This window comes from Anomaloglossus baeobatrachus, chromosome 4 (genome assembly GCF_048569485.1).
Source record: "Anomaloglossus baeobatrachus isolate aAnoBae1 chromosome 4, aAnoBae1.hap1, whole genome shotgun sequence".
NCBI classification, from domain to species: Eukaryota; Metazoa; Chordata; class Amphibia; order Anura; family Aromobatidae; genus Anomaloglossus; species Anomaloglossus baeobatrachus.
Window position 1 is genome coordinate 7,487,600 of NC_134356.1, and position 20,979 is coordinate 7,508,578.

General features: G+C 50.2%; 1 protein-coding gene across 1 annotated transcript in view; it reads right to left on the reverse strand.

Annotated features, from left to right (window-relative positions):
• KIAA1549 (KIAA1549 ortholog) overlaps positions 1–20,979 on the reverse strand; it is a 173,923-nt gene that overhangs the window by 130,621 nt on the left and 22,323 nt on the right. The window contains 2 exon segments of the mRNA XM_075343534.1: positions 8,377–8,465; positions 8,576–11,233. Coding sequence (XP_075199649.1) covers positions 8,377–8,465; positions 8,576–11,233 — 2,747 coding nt within the window.

Genomic DNA, 20,979 nt, shown 5'->3' on the forward strand with positions numbered 1-20,979 from the left:
CAAAAAGATTTCCACAACTTTAAACATCCCAAGGAGCCCTGTGCAAGCAATCATATTGCAATGGAAGGAGAATCATACCACTGCAAATCTACCAAGACCCGGCGTCCATCCAAACCTTCATCTCACACAAGGAGAAGACTGATCAGATGCAGCCAAGAGACCCATGATCCCTGTGGATGATCTGCAGAGATCTACAGCTGAGGAGGGAGAGTCTGTCCATAGCACAACAATCAGTCTACACTGCACAACCCTGGCCTTTATGGAAGAGTGGCAAGAAGAAAGCCAATTCTCAAAGATATCCATAGAAAGTGTTGTTTAAAGTTTGCCACAAGCCCCTGGAGACACCAAACATGTGGAAGAAGGGGCTCTGCTCAGAGGAAACCAAAATCACACTATTTAGGCACAATGCAAAACGATATGTTAAAAGCTACACTGCTCATCACCCTGAACACACCATCCCCACTGTCAAACATGGTGGAGGCAGCATCATGGTTTGGGCCTGCTTTTCTTCAGCAGGGACAGGGAAGATGGTTACAATTGATGGGAAAATGAATGGAGCCAAATACAGGACCATTCTTGAAGAAAACCTGTTGGAGTCTGCAAAAGACCTGAGACTGGGACGGAGATTTGTCTTCCAACAAGACAATGATCCCAAAGATAAAGCAAAATCTACAATGGAAGGGTTCACAAATAACCGTATCCAGGTGTTAGAATGGCCAAGTCACAGTCCAGACCTGAACCCAATCGAGAACCTGTGGAAAGAGCTGAAAACTGCTGATCACAAACGCCTCCATCCAACCTCACTCAGCTCCAGCTGTTTACAAAGGAAGAATGGGCGAGAATTTCACCTCTCCATGTGCAAAACTGATAGACACATCCCCCAAGAGACTGCAGCTGTAACCGCAGCAAAAGGGGGCGCTACAAAGGATTCACTTACAGGGGGTGAATAATATTGCACGCCACAATTTACAGGTATTTATTTTTTATAAAAGTATAAAATAAGCAATAAATTTCCTTCCTCTTCACAACTGTGTCACTTGTTGTAGATTCTTCACCAGAACATTAACATTTTACCTTTATGTTTGAAGTCTGAAATGTGGGAGAAGGGTGAAAAATTCAAGGGGCTGAATACTTTCACAAGGCACTGTATCTGACTGCAGTACCAGCTCTCACCAGCAGAGGCCGCCGCCTGCACAGGAGAAGATAATGCAGACTATGACCAGATTATGACAATCCAACACCGGATTATAACCTGCAACTTCGTGGGCATCCGTCCCCTCTGGGGCGAACTCTGCAACTCTCTTATCCTCTGCCTCTGTCCCCCTTTGGGGTTACCTTTGTACCTCTCTTATCCTCTGCCTCTGTCCCCCTTCGAGGTATCCTCTGTACCTCTCATCCTCTTTCCCCCCTCGGGGTATCCTCTGTACCTCTCTTATCCTCTGTCCCCCTTTGGGGTTACTTTTGTACCTCTCTTATCCTCTGCCTGTGTCCCCTCCCGGGGTATCCTCTGTACCTCTCTTTTCCTCTGCCTCTGTCCCCCTTCGAGGTATCCTCTGTACCTCTCATCCTCTTTCCCCCCTTGGGGTATCCTCTGTACCGCTCATCCTCTTTCCCCCCTTGGGGTATCCTCTGTACCTCTCATCCTCTTTCCCCCCTCGGGGTATCCTCTGTACCTCTCATCCTCTTTCCCCCCTCGGGGTATCCTCTGTACCGCTCATCCTCTTTCCCCCCTTGGGGTATCCTCTGTACCGCTCATCCTCTTTCCCCCCTCGGGGTATCTTCTGTACCTCTCATCCTCTTTCCCCCCTTGGGGTATCCTCTGTACCTCTCATCCTCTTTCCCCCCTTCGGGATATCCTCTGTACCTCTCATCCTCTTTCCCCCCTCGGGGTATCCTCTGTACCTCTCATCCTCTTTCCCCCCTTCGGGGTATCCTCTGTACCTCTCTTATCCTCTGTCCCCCTTTGGGCTTACTTTTGTACCTCTCTTATCCTCTGCCTGTGTCCCCTCCCGGGGTATCCTCTGTACCTCTCTTTTCCTCTGCCTCTGTCCCCCTTCGAGGTATCCTCTGTACCTCTCATCCTCTTTCCCCCCTTGGGGTATCCTCTGTACCTCTCATCCTCTTTCCCCCCTCGGGGTATCCTCTGTATCGCTCATCCTCTTTCCCCCCTCGGGGTATCCTCTGTACCTCTCATCCTCTTTCCCCCTTCGGGGTATCCTCTATACCTCTCATCCTCTTTCCCCCCTCGGGGTATCCTCTATACCTCTCATCCTCTTTCCCCCCTCGGGGTATCTTCTGTACCTCTCATCCTCTTTCCTCCCTCGGGGTATCCTCTGTACCTCTCATCCTCTTTCCCCCTTCGGGGTTACCTTAGTACCTCTCTTATCCTCTGCCTGTGTCCCCTCCAGGGTTACGTCTTTACCGCTCATCCTCTGTCCCCCCTCGGGGTTACCTCTGCATGTTTCCATCAGTCTCTATGGGAAAAGTGGTTGCTACCATCAGACACAAAACAGTAACAGCAGAGAACCCTCGGGACGGAAGGAAAACAGAGAATCTCCAGCGCCAGCAACAAGGGGCATCACACAGGGAACATTCACTTCCGTGACCCTCACAATATCAGCACAGCCCAATCCTGAAATACTCTGTGCTGCGGGGGACGCTGCTCAACCTCTCACAAGATCTGCACTTTCTACTCCTGACATACTCTGTGCTGCTGTGGCCACTAATGGCTGATCTATCATTTATCTGACATTTTCTAGATTAGTTGCTGATGAATTATAGATGAGAAGATCTCCCAGGTAGAGAGAAATGGCTGTAATCCGCGAGATCGGGGGTGTCAGATTGGGGGGTACATGTGTTCTCAGGGTTAACAGCGGGCGTGACTGGCGGTATCACCCGCATCTCCTCCCCGGCTGTCATCACCGAGAAGAGCAGTCATCACCGAGAACAGCCGCCATCACCGAGAAGAGAACAGCCGCCATCACCGAGAAGAGAACAGCCGCCATCAGCGAGAAGAGAACAGCCGCCATCACCGAGAAGAGAACAGCCGCCATCACCGAGAAGAGAACAGCCGCCATCACCGAGAAGAGAACAGCCGCCATCACAGAGAAGAGAACAGCCGCCATCAGCAAGAACAGCCGCCATCACCGAGAAGAGAACAGCCGCCATCACCGAGAAGAGAACAGCCGCCATCACCGAGAAGAGAACAGCCGCCATCACCGAGAAGAGAAAAGCCGCCATCACCGAGAAGAGAACAGCCGCCATCACAGAGAAGAGAACAGCCGCCATCACCGAGAAGAGAACAGCCGCCATCACCGAGAAGAGAACAGCCGCCATCACCGAGAAGAGAACAGCCGCCATCACCGAGAAGAGAACAGCCGCCATCACCGAGAAGAGAACAGCCGCCATCACAGAGAACAGTCGCCATCACCGAGAAGAGAACAGCCGCCATCACCGAGAAGAGAACAGCCGCCATCACCGAGAAGAGAACAGCCGCCATCACCGAGAAGAGAACAGCCGCCATCACCGAGAAGAGAACAGCCGCCATCACAGAGAAGAGAACAGCCGCCATCACAGAGAAGAGAACAGCCGCCATCACCGAGAAGAGAACAGCCGCCATCACCGAGAAGAGAACAGCCGCCATCACCGAGAAGAGAACAGCCGCCATCACCGAGAAGAGAACAGCCGCCATCACCGAGAAAAGCCGCCATCACCGAGAAGAGAACAGCCGCCATCACAGAGAACAGTCGCCATCACCGAGAAGAGAACAGCCGCCATCACCGAGAAGAGAACAGCCGCCATCACCGAGAAGAGAACAGCCGCCATCACGGAGAAGAGAACAGCCGCCATCAGAGAGAACAGCTGCAATAACCGAGAAGAGAAAAGCCGGCATCCCCGAGAACAGCCGGCATCCCCGAGAACAGCCGGCATCCCCGAGAACAGCCGCCATCCCCGAGAACAGCCGCCATCCCCGAGAACAGCCGCCATCCCCGAGAACAGCCGCCATATCACCGAGAAGAGAACAGCCGTCATCACAGAGAACAGCTGCAATCACCGAGAAGAGAAAAGCCGCCATCCCCGAGAACAGCCGCCATATCACCGAGAACAGCCGCCATATCACTGAGTACAGCCGCCATATCACCGAGAACAGCCGCCATATCACCGAGAAAAGCCACCATCCCAGAGAACCGCCATCCCCGAGAAAAGCCGCCATATCACTGAGTACAGCCGCCATCCCCGAGAACAGCCGCCATATCACCGAGAACAGCCGCCATATCACCGAGAACAGCCGCCATCCCCGAGAACAGCCGCCATCCCCGAGAACAGCCGCCATATCACCGAGAACAGCCGCCATCCCCGAGAACAGCCGCCATATCACAGAGAACAGCCGCCATCCCCGAGAACAGCCGCCATATCACCGAGAACAGCCGCCATCCCCGAGAAGAGAGCAGCCGTCACTCTCTATCAGTCATCACTATTGTCAAGATCTCCGCTCGCTGAAAACCTTCACTCGTAAAACTCTCTGCAACTGCCCAAATCTCTCTCCTGCCCTGACAGCTGGATACAGGGTAACAAACCCTCAGCTGCGGTGATCATATCTGTCCCTTCTCCCTCGTATACTTCCCTGCGCTGTCACTCTGCAACACGTCATAACCGAACAGCCGCCATGACCGAGAAGATAACAGCCGCCATGACCGAGAAGAGAACAGCCGCCATCACCGAGAAGAAAACAGCCGCCATCACCGAGAAGAAAACAGCCGCCATCACCGAGAAGAAAACAGCCGCCATCACCGAGAAGAGAACAGCCGCCATCACCGAGAAGAGAACAGCCGCCATCACCGAGAAGAGAACAGCCGGCATCAGCGAGAACAGCCGGCATCAGCGAGAACAGCCGGCATCAGCGAGAACAGCCGGCATCAGCGAGAACAGCCGGCATCAGCGAGAACAGCCGGCATCAGCGAGAACAGCCGGCATCAGCGAGAACAGCCGGCATCAGCGAGAACAGCCGGCATGACCAAGAAGAGAAAAGCCGTCATCACCGAGAAGAGAACAGCCGCCATCACCTAGAACAGCTGCCATCAGCGAGAACAGCCGCCATCAGCGAGAACAGCCACCATCAGCGAGAAGAGAACAGCCGCCATCAGCAAGAACAGAACCGCCATCACAGAGAACAGAACAGCTGCCGTCACAGAGAAGAGAACAGCCGCCATCAACTAGAACAGCCGCCATCAGCGAGAACAGCCGCCATCACCTAGAACAGCCGCCATCAGCGAGAACAGCCGCCATCAGCGAGAACAGCCGCCATCAGCGAGAACAGCCGCCATCAGCGAGAATAGCCGCCATCACCGAGAAGAGAACAGCCATCACCTAGAACAGCCGCCATCACCTAGAACCACCATCAGCGAGAACAGCTGCAATCACCGAGAAGAGAACAGCATCCATCAGCGAGAACAGCCGCCATCACCGAGAAGAGAACAGCCGCCATCACTGGGAAGAGAACCGCCATCACAGAGAAGAGAACAGCCGCCATCAGCGAGAACAGCCACCATCAGCGAGAAGAGAACAGCCGCCATCAGCAAGAACAGAACCGCCATCACAGAGAACAGAACAGCCGCCATCACAGAGAAGAGAACAGCCGCCATCAACTAGAACAGCCGCCATCACCTAGAACAGCCGCCATCAGCGTGAACAGCCGCCATCACCTAGAACAGCCGCCATCAGCGTGAACAGCCGCCATCAGCGAGAATAGCCACCATCACCGAGAAGAGAACAGCCATCACCTAGAACAGCCGCCATCACCTAGAACCGCCATCAGCGAGAACAGCCGCAATCACCGAGAAGAGAACAGCATCCATCAGCGAGAACAGCCGCCATCACCGGGAAGAGAACCGCCATCACAGAGAAGAGAACAGCCGCCATCAGCGAGAACAGCCACCATCAGCGAGAAGAGAACAGCCGCCATCAGCAAGAACAGAACCGCCATGACCGATAACAGAACCGCCATCACAGAGAAGAGAACAGCCGCCATCACAGAGAAGAGAACCGCCGCCATCAACTAGAACAGCCGCCATCAGCGAGAACAGCCATCACCTAGAACAGCCGCCATCAGCGAGAACAGCCGCCATCAGCGAGAATAGCCGCCATCAGCGAGAATAGCCGCCATCACCGAGAAGAGAACAGCCATCACCTAGAACAGCCGCCATCACCTAGAACCGCCATCAGCGAGAACAGCTGCAATCACCGAGAAGAGAACAGCATCCATCAGCGAGAACAGCCGCCATCACCGAGAAGAGAACAGCATCCATCAGCGAGAACAGCCGCCATCACCGGGAAGAGAACCGCCATCACAGAGAAGAGAACAGCCGCCATCAGCGAGAACAGCCACCATCAGCGAGAAGAGAACAGCCGCCATCAGCAAGAACAGAACCGCCATGACCAATAACAGAACCGCCATCACAGAGAAGAGAACAGCCGCCATCACAGAGAAGAGAACCGCCGCCATCACCGAGAAGAGAACAGCCATCACCTAGAACAGCCGCCATCACCTAGAACAGCCGCCATCACCTAGAACAGCCGCCATCACCTAGAACCGCCATCAGCGAGAACAGCCGCCATCACCGAGAAGAGAACAGCCGCCATCAGCGAGAAAAGAACAGCATCCATCAGCGAGAACAGCCGCCATCACCGGGAAGAGAACAGCAGCCATCAGCGAGAACAGCCACCATCAGCGAGAACAGCCACCATCAGCGAGAACAGCCACCATCAGCGAGAAGAGAACAGCAGCCATCAGCGAGAACAGCCGCCATCAGCGAGAAGAGAACAGCCGCCATCACAGAAAACAGCCGCCATCACAGAAAACAGCCGCCATCACAGAAAACAGCCGCCATCACAGAAAACAGCCGCCATCACAGAAAACAGCCGCCATCACAGAAAACAGCCGCCATCCCCGAGAACAGCCGCCATCACCGAGACCAGCCGCCATCCCCGAGAACAGCCGCCATCACCGAGACCAGCCGCCATCACCGAGAACAGCCGCCATCCCCGAGAACAGCCGCCATATCACTGAGTACAGCCGCCATCACCGAGAACAGCCGCCATATCACTGAGTACAGCCGCCATATCACCGAGAACAGCCGCCATATCACTGAGTACAGCCGCCATATCACCGAGAAGAGAGCAGCCGTCACTCTCTATCAGTCATCACTATTGTCAAGATCTCCGCTCGCTGAAAACCTTCACTCGTAAAACTCTCTGCAACTGCCCAAATCTCTCTCCTGCCCTGACAGCTGGATACAGGGTAACAAACCCTCAGCTGCGGTGATCATATCTGTCCCTTCTCCCCCGTATACTTCCCTGCGCTGTCACTCTGCAACACGTCATAACCGATACTGCGAGGAACAGAGGCAATAGAACCCCAGAAACCGGATAAAAACCCCCCAGCAGTATAGACCCACCCCAGAGCTGCTCTCACTATTCTGCTGGTGCAGTCGCTGTGTACATACATTACTGATCCTGAGTTACCTCCTGTATTATACTCCAGAGCTGCACTCACTATTCTGCTGTGTACATACATTACATTACTGATCCTCAGTTACCTCCTGTATTATACTCCAGAGCTGTACTCACTATTCTGCTGGTGCAGTCACTGTGTACATACATTACTGATCCTCAGTTACCTCCTGTATTATACTCCAGAGCTGCACTCACTATTCTGCTGGTGCAGTCACTGTGTACATACATTACTGATCCTGAGTTACCTCCTGTATTATACTCCAGAGCTGCACTCACTATTCTGCTGGTGCAGTCACTGTGTACATACATTACATTACTGATACTGAGTTACCTCCTGTATTATACTCCAGAGCTGCACTCACTATTCTGCTGGTGCAGTCACTGTGTACATACATTACATTACTGATCCTGAGTTACCTCCTGTATTATACTTCAGAGCTGCACTCACTATTCTGCTGGTGCAGTCACTGTGTACATACATTACTGATCCTGAGTTACCTCCTGTACTATACCCCAGAGCTGCACTCACTATTCTGCTGGTGCAGTCACTGTGTACATACATTACATTACTTATCCTGAGTTACCTCCTGTATTATACTCCAGAGCTGCACTCACTATTCTGCAGGTGCAGTCACTGTGTACATACATTACATTACTGATCCTGCGTTACCTCCTGTATTATACTCCAGAGCTGCACTCACTATTCTGCTGGTGCAGTCACTGTGTACATACATTACATTACTGATCCTGAGTTACCTCCTGTATTATACTCCAGAGCTGCACTCACTATTCTGCTGGTGCAGTCACTGTGTACATACTCTATACTCTGGTGGTCGCGCGGCTCCGTCATATTTCGTTACTCACCTCCAGCTCCACAGATCGGTTGAATTTCGTGGTTAATGTTTCCTTGATGGATTGGGTGACGCTTTCGATATTTGATCCCCGTGATAAAACTGAAATAGAAATACACAGGATGGTTAATGCTGCAGAGGACAGGAGAGATGCAGAATTGAGAACGCAGCTCTGGAGGACTGGTATAATTCTGACACAACGGGCTACTCACCGACAGTCACCAGATAAGATCCTGGATTGGACACGTCACATAAGAAGCTTGGCCTTGTGGTGGTCACAGTGGTTGCAGCTGTGAGTCCAGACGGAGGAGTCACTGGTGGAGGCAGCGTGGATGTCACTATCGTGGCTCCAGAAGTGATGATGGTGGTGCTTGTAGTTGCCGGTGGAGTGGTTGTGCTCAGTGTGTTATGGCTCACAGCTGCAGGAGTGGAAGAACTTGGTGGGGTTGTGGTGAAGGGGTGAACTGGGGATGGTGGAGTACTTGGTGTGGTGGTGGTGCCTATGCTGGTGACAGGTTGGACTGGGGACGGGGGTGCACTCGGTGTGGCGGTGGTGCCTGCTGCAGTGACTGGTTGAGTTTGGGAAGGGTGGACACTTGGTGTGGTGGTGTCTATAGTAGCGACTGGTTGGGTTTGGGAAGGGTGGACACTTGGTGTGGTGGTGGCACTTATAGTGGTGACAGATTGGGTTGGTGATGGAGAAGGTTCGATGTATGGAGTTTGTGGAGTAGTCGGAGGGAACACCAGACTCGCGGTTGGCTGTGAGCTCCATGGCACGCTTACTATCGACGTTGGGTTTGTGGACGGTTGGCCGATTGTGGCCGCATAATCAATGGTAGATTCCAGACTGGTGGTGGATGTGTGTGGTATGCTCAGGGCATCGGTAACACCGAGGGGCATCAAAGTAGTAACTGAAAACAGTGAAGTAAAGACCCCCGAGAAATCTAACTCCGGAGGTACCGTCATGATTGGAACCAAGGTAAGTGAAGAGGTCGGAAGAACTTCTTCAACCAAAGCACTACTGGTATGATCAAAACCAAAGGAAGAGGCGGGCAAGGCAGATGTGGTGGCAGTCAGTGCAGATGGCGACGGTAAAGGCAGCAGAGAGGTAGCACCGGTACTAGAGGTATAGAGGACACTCAACGTCATGATGGTGGACTCCCACATCTCAGAAAACTCAGACGAAAAGTTCTCAGTCCAGTCAATGCTTGATGGAGATGGGAAGGAAGTGGAATTCACGGGAATGACCTCCATGCTTATGGTTTCACGTATGGTTGTAGAGTAAAATTCCGACGAGGGAGTACTAAACATGGATTCCGATATTGCAAGTAGAGTCGAAGAATCCTGAGGTTCATAAGACAAAACGTGACTGGATGCCAACGATGGTGAGGAGGACACGGCCACTTCTTCCACCAAAGAGGAGATGAGGCCATCAGGCTCCAGGCTGGAGACTAAGGTAAAGTAGCTGGACTCCAACACAGTAGACTCCACAGAAGGGGATACAGTGGGTGGGAAGTACATGCCGGACTCGGTCAGCACAAACGCCGGAGCTTCAGCTGTGTTCACAGGTTCATACGTGGAACTTTCTAGAAGGTAAGGGGCAGATATTGCTGTAGTAGAAAAAGTCTCCAGATCGACAGAGGTCATGGGTGAGACAAGCAATGAAGGCATTAGAGAAGACTCTACTGAAGAAACCCAAGGAGTCTGCATCTCTGAGCTCTGGGACAGAGACACCACAGTTACCAGGACTTCAGTAGCATCAATGATGTTGGTGAGATCCACAGGGGAGTCCATAAAATCTGTATATGGTAACGACATGAGGGGGGTCGGGAGAGAAGACCTAACAGTGTCCAGAACTTCAAATGAAGAGGTCTCCTGACTTGTGACAATGCTCGTCACAGGAAGATCTCCAGGAAACCTTGAGGTTTGAATGCTCGTTTCCACATAATCCTCTGACCACCACTGAGTGTAGGTAATGTCAGTAGCCGTGGTGGACCACGTCTCGGGAACAGTAGTAGGCACTGAACTTTGGAAGAACCTAGAAGAGCTTTCTGGGACTTCAGCGTAGGAGGCTTCATACGATAGAGATGTGAAGGGTAAAGCCTTGATGGGGTCGATGGTGGATTTTGGCACAGTAGCCAACCCTAAATCTGAGAAGATACTATACAAAGGATATTTGGTAGCAGACCTGGTAACTTCTTGGGTATCGGTCATACTTGGCATTAAACTCTCCCCAGGGGTAGCCGGCCAAAAAGCATGAGAGGTGGCTGGTGTACTGTGGGCAACCACAGACCCTTCTATCGAGGAGCTAAAGGAGGAATCAGTAGGCAGTGGTGCAGATTTGGTGCTTTCCACAGCGACGCTCGAGGTGACAATTTTTCCATCATCACTGGATATTGGAAGAGTTTTTGTGGCCCATGGAGTTTGGTAGAAAGTCTCTGACGGTTGAACCGTCAAATAGTCTTCTATAGTACCGCGGGACGCCATATTTACACTTGTTTCCAGGGCAACAGGAGACGTTGTGGCGTAAACATCAGATGACTCCATTGCATCAGAGCGGATGTCTTCTATATCAAGGAGCTGGGTAGTCACGGAGTCTCCAAGAACCGGAGAGATGAACAACACTGGGGACGTGGAAAGGCTTGGACTTAAGATGACGTCATTGGGCAAAGGCCACGAGGTCCAGGCGGGCTGCTCGGTGGTGGGTTCTGAATCCGGGAGCTGATGGGAGATGGTTTCTGACGGAGCCGCTTCATTTGAGGAAATGGTTATAGGAAAAACATCCTGCAGTATGTCTTCCGAGACTGAAGGAGTCTTGGTCACGGTGGAGTCTTCATCCACTTTCAGGAGAAGGGGACCAAAGTGGACGACTGCGAGAAACACAAAAAGACAGTGAGGAAAAATGTAACAAATCGTAAAAATAAGAAGTGGTATCGCGTTTCACGCAATCGCCGCTTCATCCCGTCAGATTCATACGTCAGCGCGTTTCACACAATCCCAGATTCATACGCCAGTGTGTTTCATGCAACCGCCGCTTCATCCCGTCAGATTCATACGGCAGTGCGTTTCACGCAATCCCAGATTCATACGTCAGCGCGTTTCACGCAATCCCAGATTCATACGGCAGTGCGTTTCACGCAATCGCAGGTTCATCCCAGATTCATATTCCAGCGCATTTCACGCAATCCCAGATTCATACGGCAGTGCGTTTCACGCAATCCCAGATTCATACGCCAGCGCGTTTCACGCAATCCCAGATTCATACGCCAGCGCGTTTCACGCAATCCCAGATTCATACGTCAGCGCGTTTCACGCAATCCCAGATTCATACGCCAGTGCGTTTCATGCAACCGCCGCTTCATCCCGTCAGATTCATACGCCAGCGCGTTTCACGCAATCCCAGATTCATACGTCAGCGCGTTTCACGCAATCCCAGATTCATACGCCAGTGCGTTTCATGCAACCGCCGCTTCATCCCGTCAGATTCATATGCCAGCGCGTTTCACGCAATCCCAGATTCATACGCCAGTGTGTTTCATGCAACCGCCGCTTCATCCCGTCAGATTCATACGCCAGCGCGTTTCACGCAATCCCAGATTCATACGCCAGTGTGTTTCATGCAACCGCCGCTTCATCCCGTCAGATTCATACGGCAGTGCGTTTCACGCAATCCCAGATTCATACGTCAGCGCGTTTCACGCAATCCCAGATTCATACGGCAGTGCGTTTCACGCAATCGCAGGTTCATCCCAGATTCATACGCCAGCGCGTTTCACGCAATCCCAGATTCATACGGCAGTGCGTTTCATGCAACCGCCGCTTCATCCCGTCAGATTCATACGTCAGCGCGTTTCACGCAATCCCAGATTCATACGCCAGTGCGTTTCATGCAACCGCCGCTTCATCCCGTCAGATTCATACGCCAGCGCGTTTCACGCAATCCCAGATTCATATGTCAGCGCGTTTCACGCAATCCCAGATTCATACGACAGTGCGTTTCATGCAACCGCCGCTTCATCCCGTCAGATTCATATTCCAGCGCGTTTCACGCAATCCCAGATTCATACGCCAGTGTGTTTCATGCAACCGCCGCTTCATCCCGTCAGATTCATACGCCAGCGCGTTTCACGCAATCCCAGATTCATACGCCAGTGTGTTTCATGCAACCGCCGCTTCATCCCGTCAGATTCATACGGCAGTGCGTTTCACGCAATCGCAGGTTCATCCCAGATTCATACGTCAGCGGGTTTCACGCAATCACAGATTCATAGGCCAGTGCGTTTCATGCAACCGCCGCTTCATCCCGTCAGATTCATACGCCAGCGTGTTTCACGCAATCCCAGATTCATACGTCAGCGCGTTTCACGCAATCCCAGATTCATACGCCAGTGCGTTTCATGCAACCGCCGCTTCATCCCGTCAGATTCATACGGCAGTGCGTTTCACGCAATCCCAGATTCATACGTCAGCGCGTTTCACGCAATCCCAGATTCATACGGCAGTGCGTTTCACGCAATCGCAGGTTCATCCCAGATTCATACGCCAGCGCGTTTCACGCAATCCCAGATTCATACGGCAGTGCGTTTCATGCAACCGCCGCTTCATCCCGTCAGATTCATACGTCAGCGCGTTTCACGCAATCCCAGATTCATACGCCAGTGCGTTTCATGCAACCGCCGCTTCATCCCGTCAGATTCATACGCCAGCGCGTTTCACGCAATCCCAGATTCATACGTCAGCGCGTTTCACGCAATCCCAGATTCATACGGCAGTGCGTTTCATGCAACCGCAGCTTCATCCCGTCAGATTCATACGCCAGCGCGTTTCACGCAATCCCAGATTCATACGCCAGTGCGTTTCATGCAACCGCCGCTTCATCACATCAGATTCATACTACAGCGCGTTTAATTCAACTGCCGCTTCATCCCGTCAGATTCATACGCCAGCGCGTTTCATGCAACCACTGCTTCATCTTATCCTTTTCATACGCCAGCGCGTTTCATGCAATCGCCGCTTCACTCCGTCAGATGCCTGCGCGTTTCATGAAACCGCCGCTTCATCCCGTCAGTTTCATACGCCAGCGCGTTTCACACAACCACTGCTTCATACAGATTTATACTCCAGCGCGTTTCATGCAATCGCCGCTTTATCCCGTCAGTTTCATACCCCAGCGCGTTTCACGTAACCGCCGATTCATACGTCAGCACGTTTCATGCACCCATTTTGTCTTGCCCTGACTCCCACCCGGCGCGTTTCTCCCACCCACGGCTGCGTCCTGCCGCGTCTATTTCTGGCCCTGTAGTCCCCTTCAGCCGGGGGGCACTGGTCGCAGACGCGCCCGCCGTCTATAATCCCGGATTTATAACGACACATTCCTGGGGTTTATCATATTTCTTTCCGCCAGCTGCGTCGTCGCCGCCATTTTTCGCCGTTTGCTCTACGACGTGTGAGCATTTGGGATTCTCACCGGGTGACATTTTATTTTTGGAAATCGATCTGCTCTGAGAGATGAGAGAGATAAATTACGCGAGGAGCCGGGGGCTCATTAATATTCATATTCTGAGGGTCTCCTGGAAACCGCGCTCCCCCGAGGCCTCCTCAGCGAGCGCCGCGCCCCCTCACGCTGAACTGCGGAAGATGTCAGGAGGGGAGAAGAAAGGCGAGACGCCACACTGCGGCCTGCGAGGGACTATTCCATCTTCCCGGCAGCGGAGTCACATGCACAGTCTGAACACAGCCTATAAACCCAGCTAGGGGCGCTGTTGCTCATAGTAACGGGTCAGCGGCGTCCATTTTGCCAGAAAATGAAAGCTAAATATTGATTGGTTGCTACAGTGAACAGGTGGCCATAGTAACCAGTGAGAATTCAGCTTTCATTTATTACACTTCCCTGAAAAAATGAAACCCGGGCTCTGATTGGCTGTCTTCTCTTATCTAAATGTTACCGTGGATACCGAGCATTGAAATGTAATATAACAGCAGTAATGGCGGCCACATAGTAAACGGTTAACCCCTGTGCTGCTGGTGTAGGCTGCAGATATTACTTTCCTCATAGCGACAGGTGGCCGGAGAAAAGGCTCCAATTCTCCGGAGGGGCGCGCAGCATTGTCCCCATAACAAAGACCCTGAGGAGCGGGGAGCGACAGCGAAATACTATCCGGGGGTAGTGTTAAAGGGCCACACACGCTACACACTGCTCCAGGACACGGAGGGTTACCGGCCCTTTAAGCTTCTATTTTACGCACACGATGTCCGCCATCTGCGGGGGATGAGATTCGCTGCGTCGTCCTCACAACCCGACTGTACATAGTGAAGTCGTCATTTTACACGATGGCCGCCGCTCTCCTGATATTAATGTGTCTCGCCGGCGCCGGTCTAGCGGACAACGGTCGCGCTTCACAGCGGAGAACGACTGATTATATCCGAGGTGACGGAGGCAGCACCATGTGGAGACGCCACCGCCCGGATTTATGGGACGTACACCGGGTACGGGGAAAAGACGAGAACGACCATGAATGGCACAACCTCATAATATTAAAATACGGGGAAAATAAAGACGAAGATTTCAGGCCCCAACATAGCGCCACAGATCTCTACAAAACATCGGACGCAACATTAGAGGCAGAGCAGCACTCAGAATTCTGCATTCACATCAGACACCTCCACAGCAGCACTCACAATGCTGCATTCACACCAGACACCTCCACAGCAGCACTCACAATGCTGCATTCACATCAGACACCTCCACAGCAGCACTCACAATGCTGCATTCACATCAGACACCTCCACAGCAGCACTCACAATGCTGCATTCACATCAGACACCTCCACAGCAGCACTCACAATTCTCCATTCACATCAGACACCTCCACAGCAGCACTCACAATTCTGCATTCACATCAGACACCTCCACAGCAGCACTCAGAATTCTGCATTCACATCAGACACCTCCACAGCAGCACTCACAATGCTGCATTCACATCAGACACCTCCACAGCAGCACTCACAATGCTGCATTCACATCAGACACCTCCACAGCAGCACTCACAATGCTGCATTCACATCAGACACCTCCACAGCAGCACTCACAATGCTGCATTCACATCAGACACCTCCACAGCAGCACTCACAATTCTCCATTCACATCAGACATCTCCACAGCAGCACTCACAATTCTGCATTCACATCAGACACCTCCACAGCAGCACTCACAATGCTGCATTCACATCAGACACCTCCACAGCAGCACTCACAATTCTCCATTCACATCAGACACCTCCACAGCAGCACTCACAATGCTGCATTCACATCAGACACCTCCACAGCAGCACTCACAATTCTCCATTCACATCAGACACCTCCACAGCAGCACTCACAATGCTGCATTCACATCAGACACCTCCACAGCAGCACTCACAATTCTGCATTCACATCAGACACCTCCACAGCAGCACTCACAATTCTGCATTCACATCAGACACCTCCACAGCAGCACTCACAATGCTGCATTCACATCAGACACCTCCACAGCAGCACTCACAATTCTGCATTCACATCAGACACCTCCACAGCAGCACTCACAATTCTGCATTCACATCAGCCACCTCCACAGCAGCACTCACAATTCTGCATTCACATCAGACACCTCCACAGCAGCACACACAATTCTGCATTCACATCAGACACCTCCACAGCAGCACACACAATTCTGCATTCACATCAGACACCTCCACAGCAGCACTCACAATTCTGCATTCACATCAGACACCTCCACAGCAGCACTCACAATTCTGCATTCACACCAGACACCTCCACAGCAGCACTCACAATTCTGCATTCACACCAGACACCTCCACAGCAGCACTCACAATTCTGCATTCACACCAGACACCTCCACAGCAGCACTCACAATTCTGCATTCACATCAGACACCTCCACAGCAGCACTCACAATTCTGCATTCACATCAGCCACCTCCAGAGCAGCACTCACAATTCTGCATTCACATCAGCCACCTCCAGAGCAGCACTCACAATTCTGCATTCACATCAGCCACCTCCAGAGCAGCACTCACAATTCTGCATTCACATCAGCCACCTCCAGAGCAGCACTCACAATTCTGCATTCACATCAGACACCTCCAGAGCAGCACTCAGAATTCTGCATTCACATCAGCCACCTCCAGAGCAGCACTCAGAATTCGGCATTCACATCAGCCACCTCCAGAACACTCACAATTCTGCATTCACATCAGACACCTCCAGAGCAGCACTCACAATTCTGCATTCACATCAGCCAACTCCACAGCAGCACTCAGAATTCTGCATTCACATCAGACACCTCCAGAGCAGCACTCACAATTCTGCATTCACATTAGCCACCTCCAGAGCAGCACTCACAATTCTGCATTCGCATCAGCCACCTCCAGAGCAACACTCACAATTCTGCATTCACATCAGACATCTCCAGAGCAGCACTCAGAATTCTGCATTCACATCAAACCCCGTACTCCAGCCACCTCCACAGCAGCACTCATAATTCTGCATTCACATCAGAGCTGCAGGCACAATTCTAAAAGCAGACACTTTAAAATCCGGCAGCCCCTCGCTACAATGATTGGGGGGGGTCAGATACTTCTACTACATCAGATAATAATAATACTTCCTGAAGTAACCCCCCCCCCCCGCCCCCCTCCATCATAACGTCTCCGTCAGGGCCGGTGATGCATTCCCCATGCTACAGCCGCCAGATAGACACATTTTGTTGCATTATTCTCTCTTTATATTTGAAAAGAAAAATAAGACTTTTCATCAGAATTTGCGCCTGAATTCCCCAGAACAAGACCCCCCCCCCCCCTGCCCGCAATCCACAGAGCGAGGGAGCGGAGACCCCGCAGCTCATCACAATGTCTCATCCGGTTTGTAAGAAGAGTCACAAAGCGGAGAGAACAGCGGCGTCCGGCACTAGGTCGGAAGATTCCCTGGAGCCACCGAGGAGCTCGTGTACACGGAGAAGATCCACACGTGCACCGAAAGCACCAAAACCTGAGAAATATACCGCCACAGAGTGCAGCACAGACAGAAAACACCGACCACCCCCCCCCCCCTAATATATCCCGCACACCTAACATCAGTATATACACAGTACCACTTCTCCTGTCCTGTATACTGGGTGTAATCCTCAGTTCCTGTATTATTCTGTATATATACACTGCACAGTACCACTTCTCCTGTCCTGTATACTGGGTGTAATCCTCAGTACCTGTATTATTCTGTATATATACACTGCACAGTACCACTTCTCCTGTCCTGTATACTGGGTGTAATCCTCAGTGTCTGTATTATTCTGTATATACACTGCACAGTACCACTCCTCCTGTCCTGTATACTGGGTGTAATCCTCAGTATCTGTATTATTCTGTATATATACACTGCACAGTACCACTTCTCCTGTCCTGTATACTGGGTGTAATCCTCAGTATCTGTATTATTCTGTATATATACACTACACAGTACCACTCCTCCTGTCCTGTATACTGGGTGTTATCCTCAGTATCTGTATTATTCTGTATATATACACTGCACAGTACCACTTCTCCTGTCCTGTATACTGGGTGTAATCCTCAGTATCTGTATTATTCTGTATATATACACTGCGCAGTACCACTTCTCCTGTCCTGTATACTGGGTGTAATCCTCAGTATCTGTATTATTCTGTATATATACACTGCACAGTACCACTCCTCCTGTCCTGTATACTGGGTGTAATCCTCAGTATCTGTGTTATTCTGTATATATACACTGCACAGTACCACTCCTCCTGTCCTGTATACTGGGTGTAATCCTCAGTACCTGTATTATTCTGTATATATACACTGCACAGTACCACTTCTCCTGTCCTGTATACTGGGTGTAATCCTCAGTTCCTGTATTATTCTGTATATATACACTGCACAGTACCACTTCTCCTGTCCTGTATACTGGGTGTAATCCTCAGTACCTGTATTATTCTGTATATATACACTGCACAGTACCACTTCTCCTGTCCTGTATACTGGGTGTTATCCTCAGTATCTGTATTATTCTGTATATATACACTGCACAGTACCACTTCTCCTGTCCTGTATACTGGGTGTAATCCTCAGTATCTGTATTATTCTGTATATATACACTGCGCAGTACCACTTCTCCTGTCCTGTATACTGGGTGTAATCCTCAGTATCTGTATTATTCTGTATATATACACTGCACAGTACCACTCCTCCTGTCCTGTATACTGGGTGTAATCCTCAGTATCTGTGTTATTCTGTATATATACACTGCACAGTACCACTCCTCCTGTCCTGTATACTGGGTGTAATCCTCAGTACCTGTATTATTCTGTATATATACACTGCACAGTACCACTTCTCCTGTCCTGTATACTGGGTGTAATCCTCAGTTCCTGTATTATTCTGTATATATACACTGCACAGTACCACTTCTCCTGTCCTGTATACTGGGTGTAATCCTCAGTACCTGTATTATTCTGTATATATACACTGCACAGTACCACTCCTCCTGTCCTGTATACTGGGTGTAATCCTCAGTATCTGTAATATTCTGTATATATACACTGCACAGTACCACTTCTCCTGTCCTGTATACTGGGTGTAATCCTCAGTATCTGTATTATTCTGTATATATACACTGCACAGTACCACTTCTCCTGTCCTGTATACTGGGTGTAATCCTCAGTATCTGTATTATTCTGTATATATACACTGCACAGTACCACTTCTCCTGTCCTGTATACTGGGTGTAATCCTCAGTATCTGTATTATTCTGTATATATACACTGCACAGTACCACTCCTCCTGTCCTGTATACTGGGTGTAATCCTCAGTATCTGTGTTATTCTGTATATATACACTGCACAGTACCACTCCTCCTGTCCTGTATACTGGGTGTAATCCTCAGTATCTGTATTATTCTGTATATATACACTGCACAGTACCACTTCTCCTGTCCTGTATACTGGGTGTAATCCTCAGTATCTGTATTATTCTGTATATATACACTGCACAGTACCACTTCTCCTGTCCTGTACACTGGGTGTAATCCTCAGTATCTGTATTATTCTGTATATATACACTGCACAGTACCACTTCTCCTGTCCTGTATACTGGGTGTAATCCTTAGTATCTGTATTATTCTGTATATACACACTGCACAGTACCACTTCTCCTGTCCTGTATACTGGGTGTAATCCTCAGTACCTGTATTATTCTGTATATATACACTGCACAGTACCACTTCTCCTGTCCTGTATACTGGGTGTAATCCTCAGTACCTGTATTATTCTGTATATATACACTGCACAGTACCACTTCTCCTGTCCTGTATACTGGGTGTAATCCTCAGTATCTGTATTATTCTGTATATATACACTGCACAGCACCACTTATCCTGTCCTGTATACTGGGTGTAATCCTCAGTATCTGTATTATTCTGTATATATACACTGCACAGTACCACTTCTCCTGTCCTGTATACTGGGTGTAATCCTCAGTATCTGTATTATTCTGTATATATACACTGCACAGTACCACTTCTCCTGTCCTGTATACTGGGTGTGATCCTCAGTATCTGTATTATTCTGTATATATACACTGCACAGTACCACTCCTCCTGTCCTGTATACTGGGTGTAATCCTCAGTATCTGTATTATTCTGTATATACACTGCACAGTACCACTCCTCCTGTCCTGTATACTGGGTGTAATCCTCAGTATCTGTATTATTCTATATATATACACTGCACAGTACCACTTCTCCTGTCCTGTATACTGGGTGTAATCCTCAGTATCTGTATTATTCTGTATATACACTGCACAGTACCACTCCTCCTGTCCTGTATACTGGGTGTAATCCTCAGTATCTGTATTATTCTATATATATACACTGCACAGTACCACTTCTCCTGTCCTGTATACTGGGTGTAATCCTCAGTATCTGTATTATTCTGTATATATACACTGCACAGTACCACTCCTCCTGTCCTGTATACTGGGTGTAATCCTCAGTATCTGTATTATTCTGCATATATACACTGCACAGTACCACTTCTCCTGTCCTGTATACTGGGTGTAATCCTCAGTATCTGTATTATTCTGTATATATACACTGCACAGTACCACTTCTCCTGTCCTGTATACTGGGTGTAATCCTCAGTATCTGTATTATTCTGTATATATACACTGCACAGTACCACTTCTCCTGTCCTGTATACTGGGTGTAATCCTCAGTACCTGTATTATTCTGTATATATACACTGCACAGTACCACTTCTCCTGTCCTGTATACTGGGTGTAATCCTCAGTATCTGTATTATTCTGTATATATACACTGCACAGTACCACTTCTCCTGTCCTGTATACTGGGTGTAATCCTCAGTATCTGTATTATTCTGTATATATACACTGCACAGTACCACTCCTCCTGTCCTGTATACTGGGTGTAATCCTCAGTATCTGTATTATTCTGTATATATACACTGCACAGTACCACTTCTCCTGTCCTGTATACTGGGTGTAATCCTCAGTATCTGTATTATTCTGTATATATACACTGCACAGTA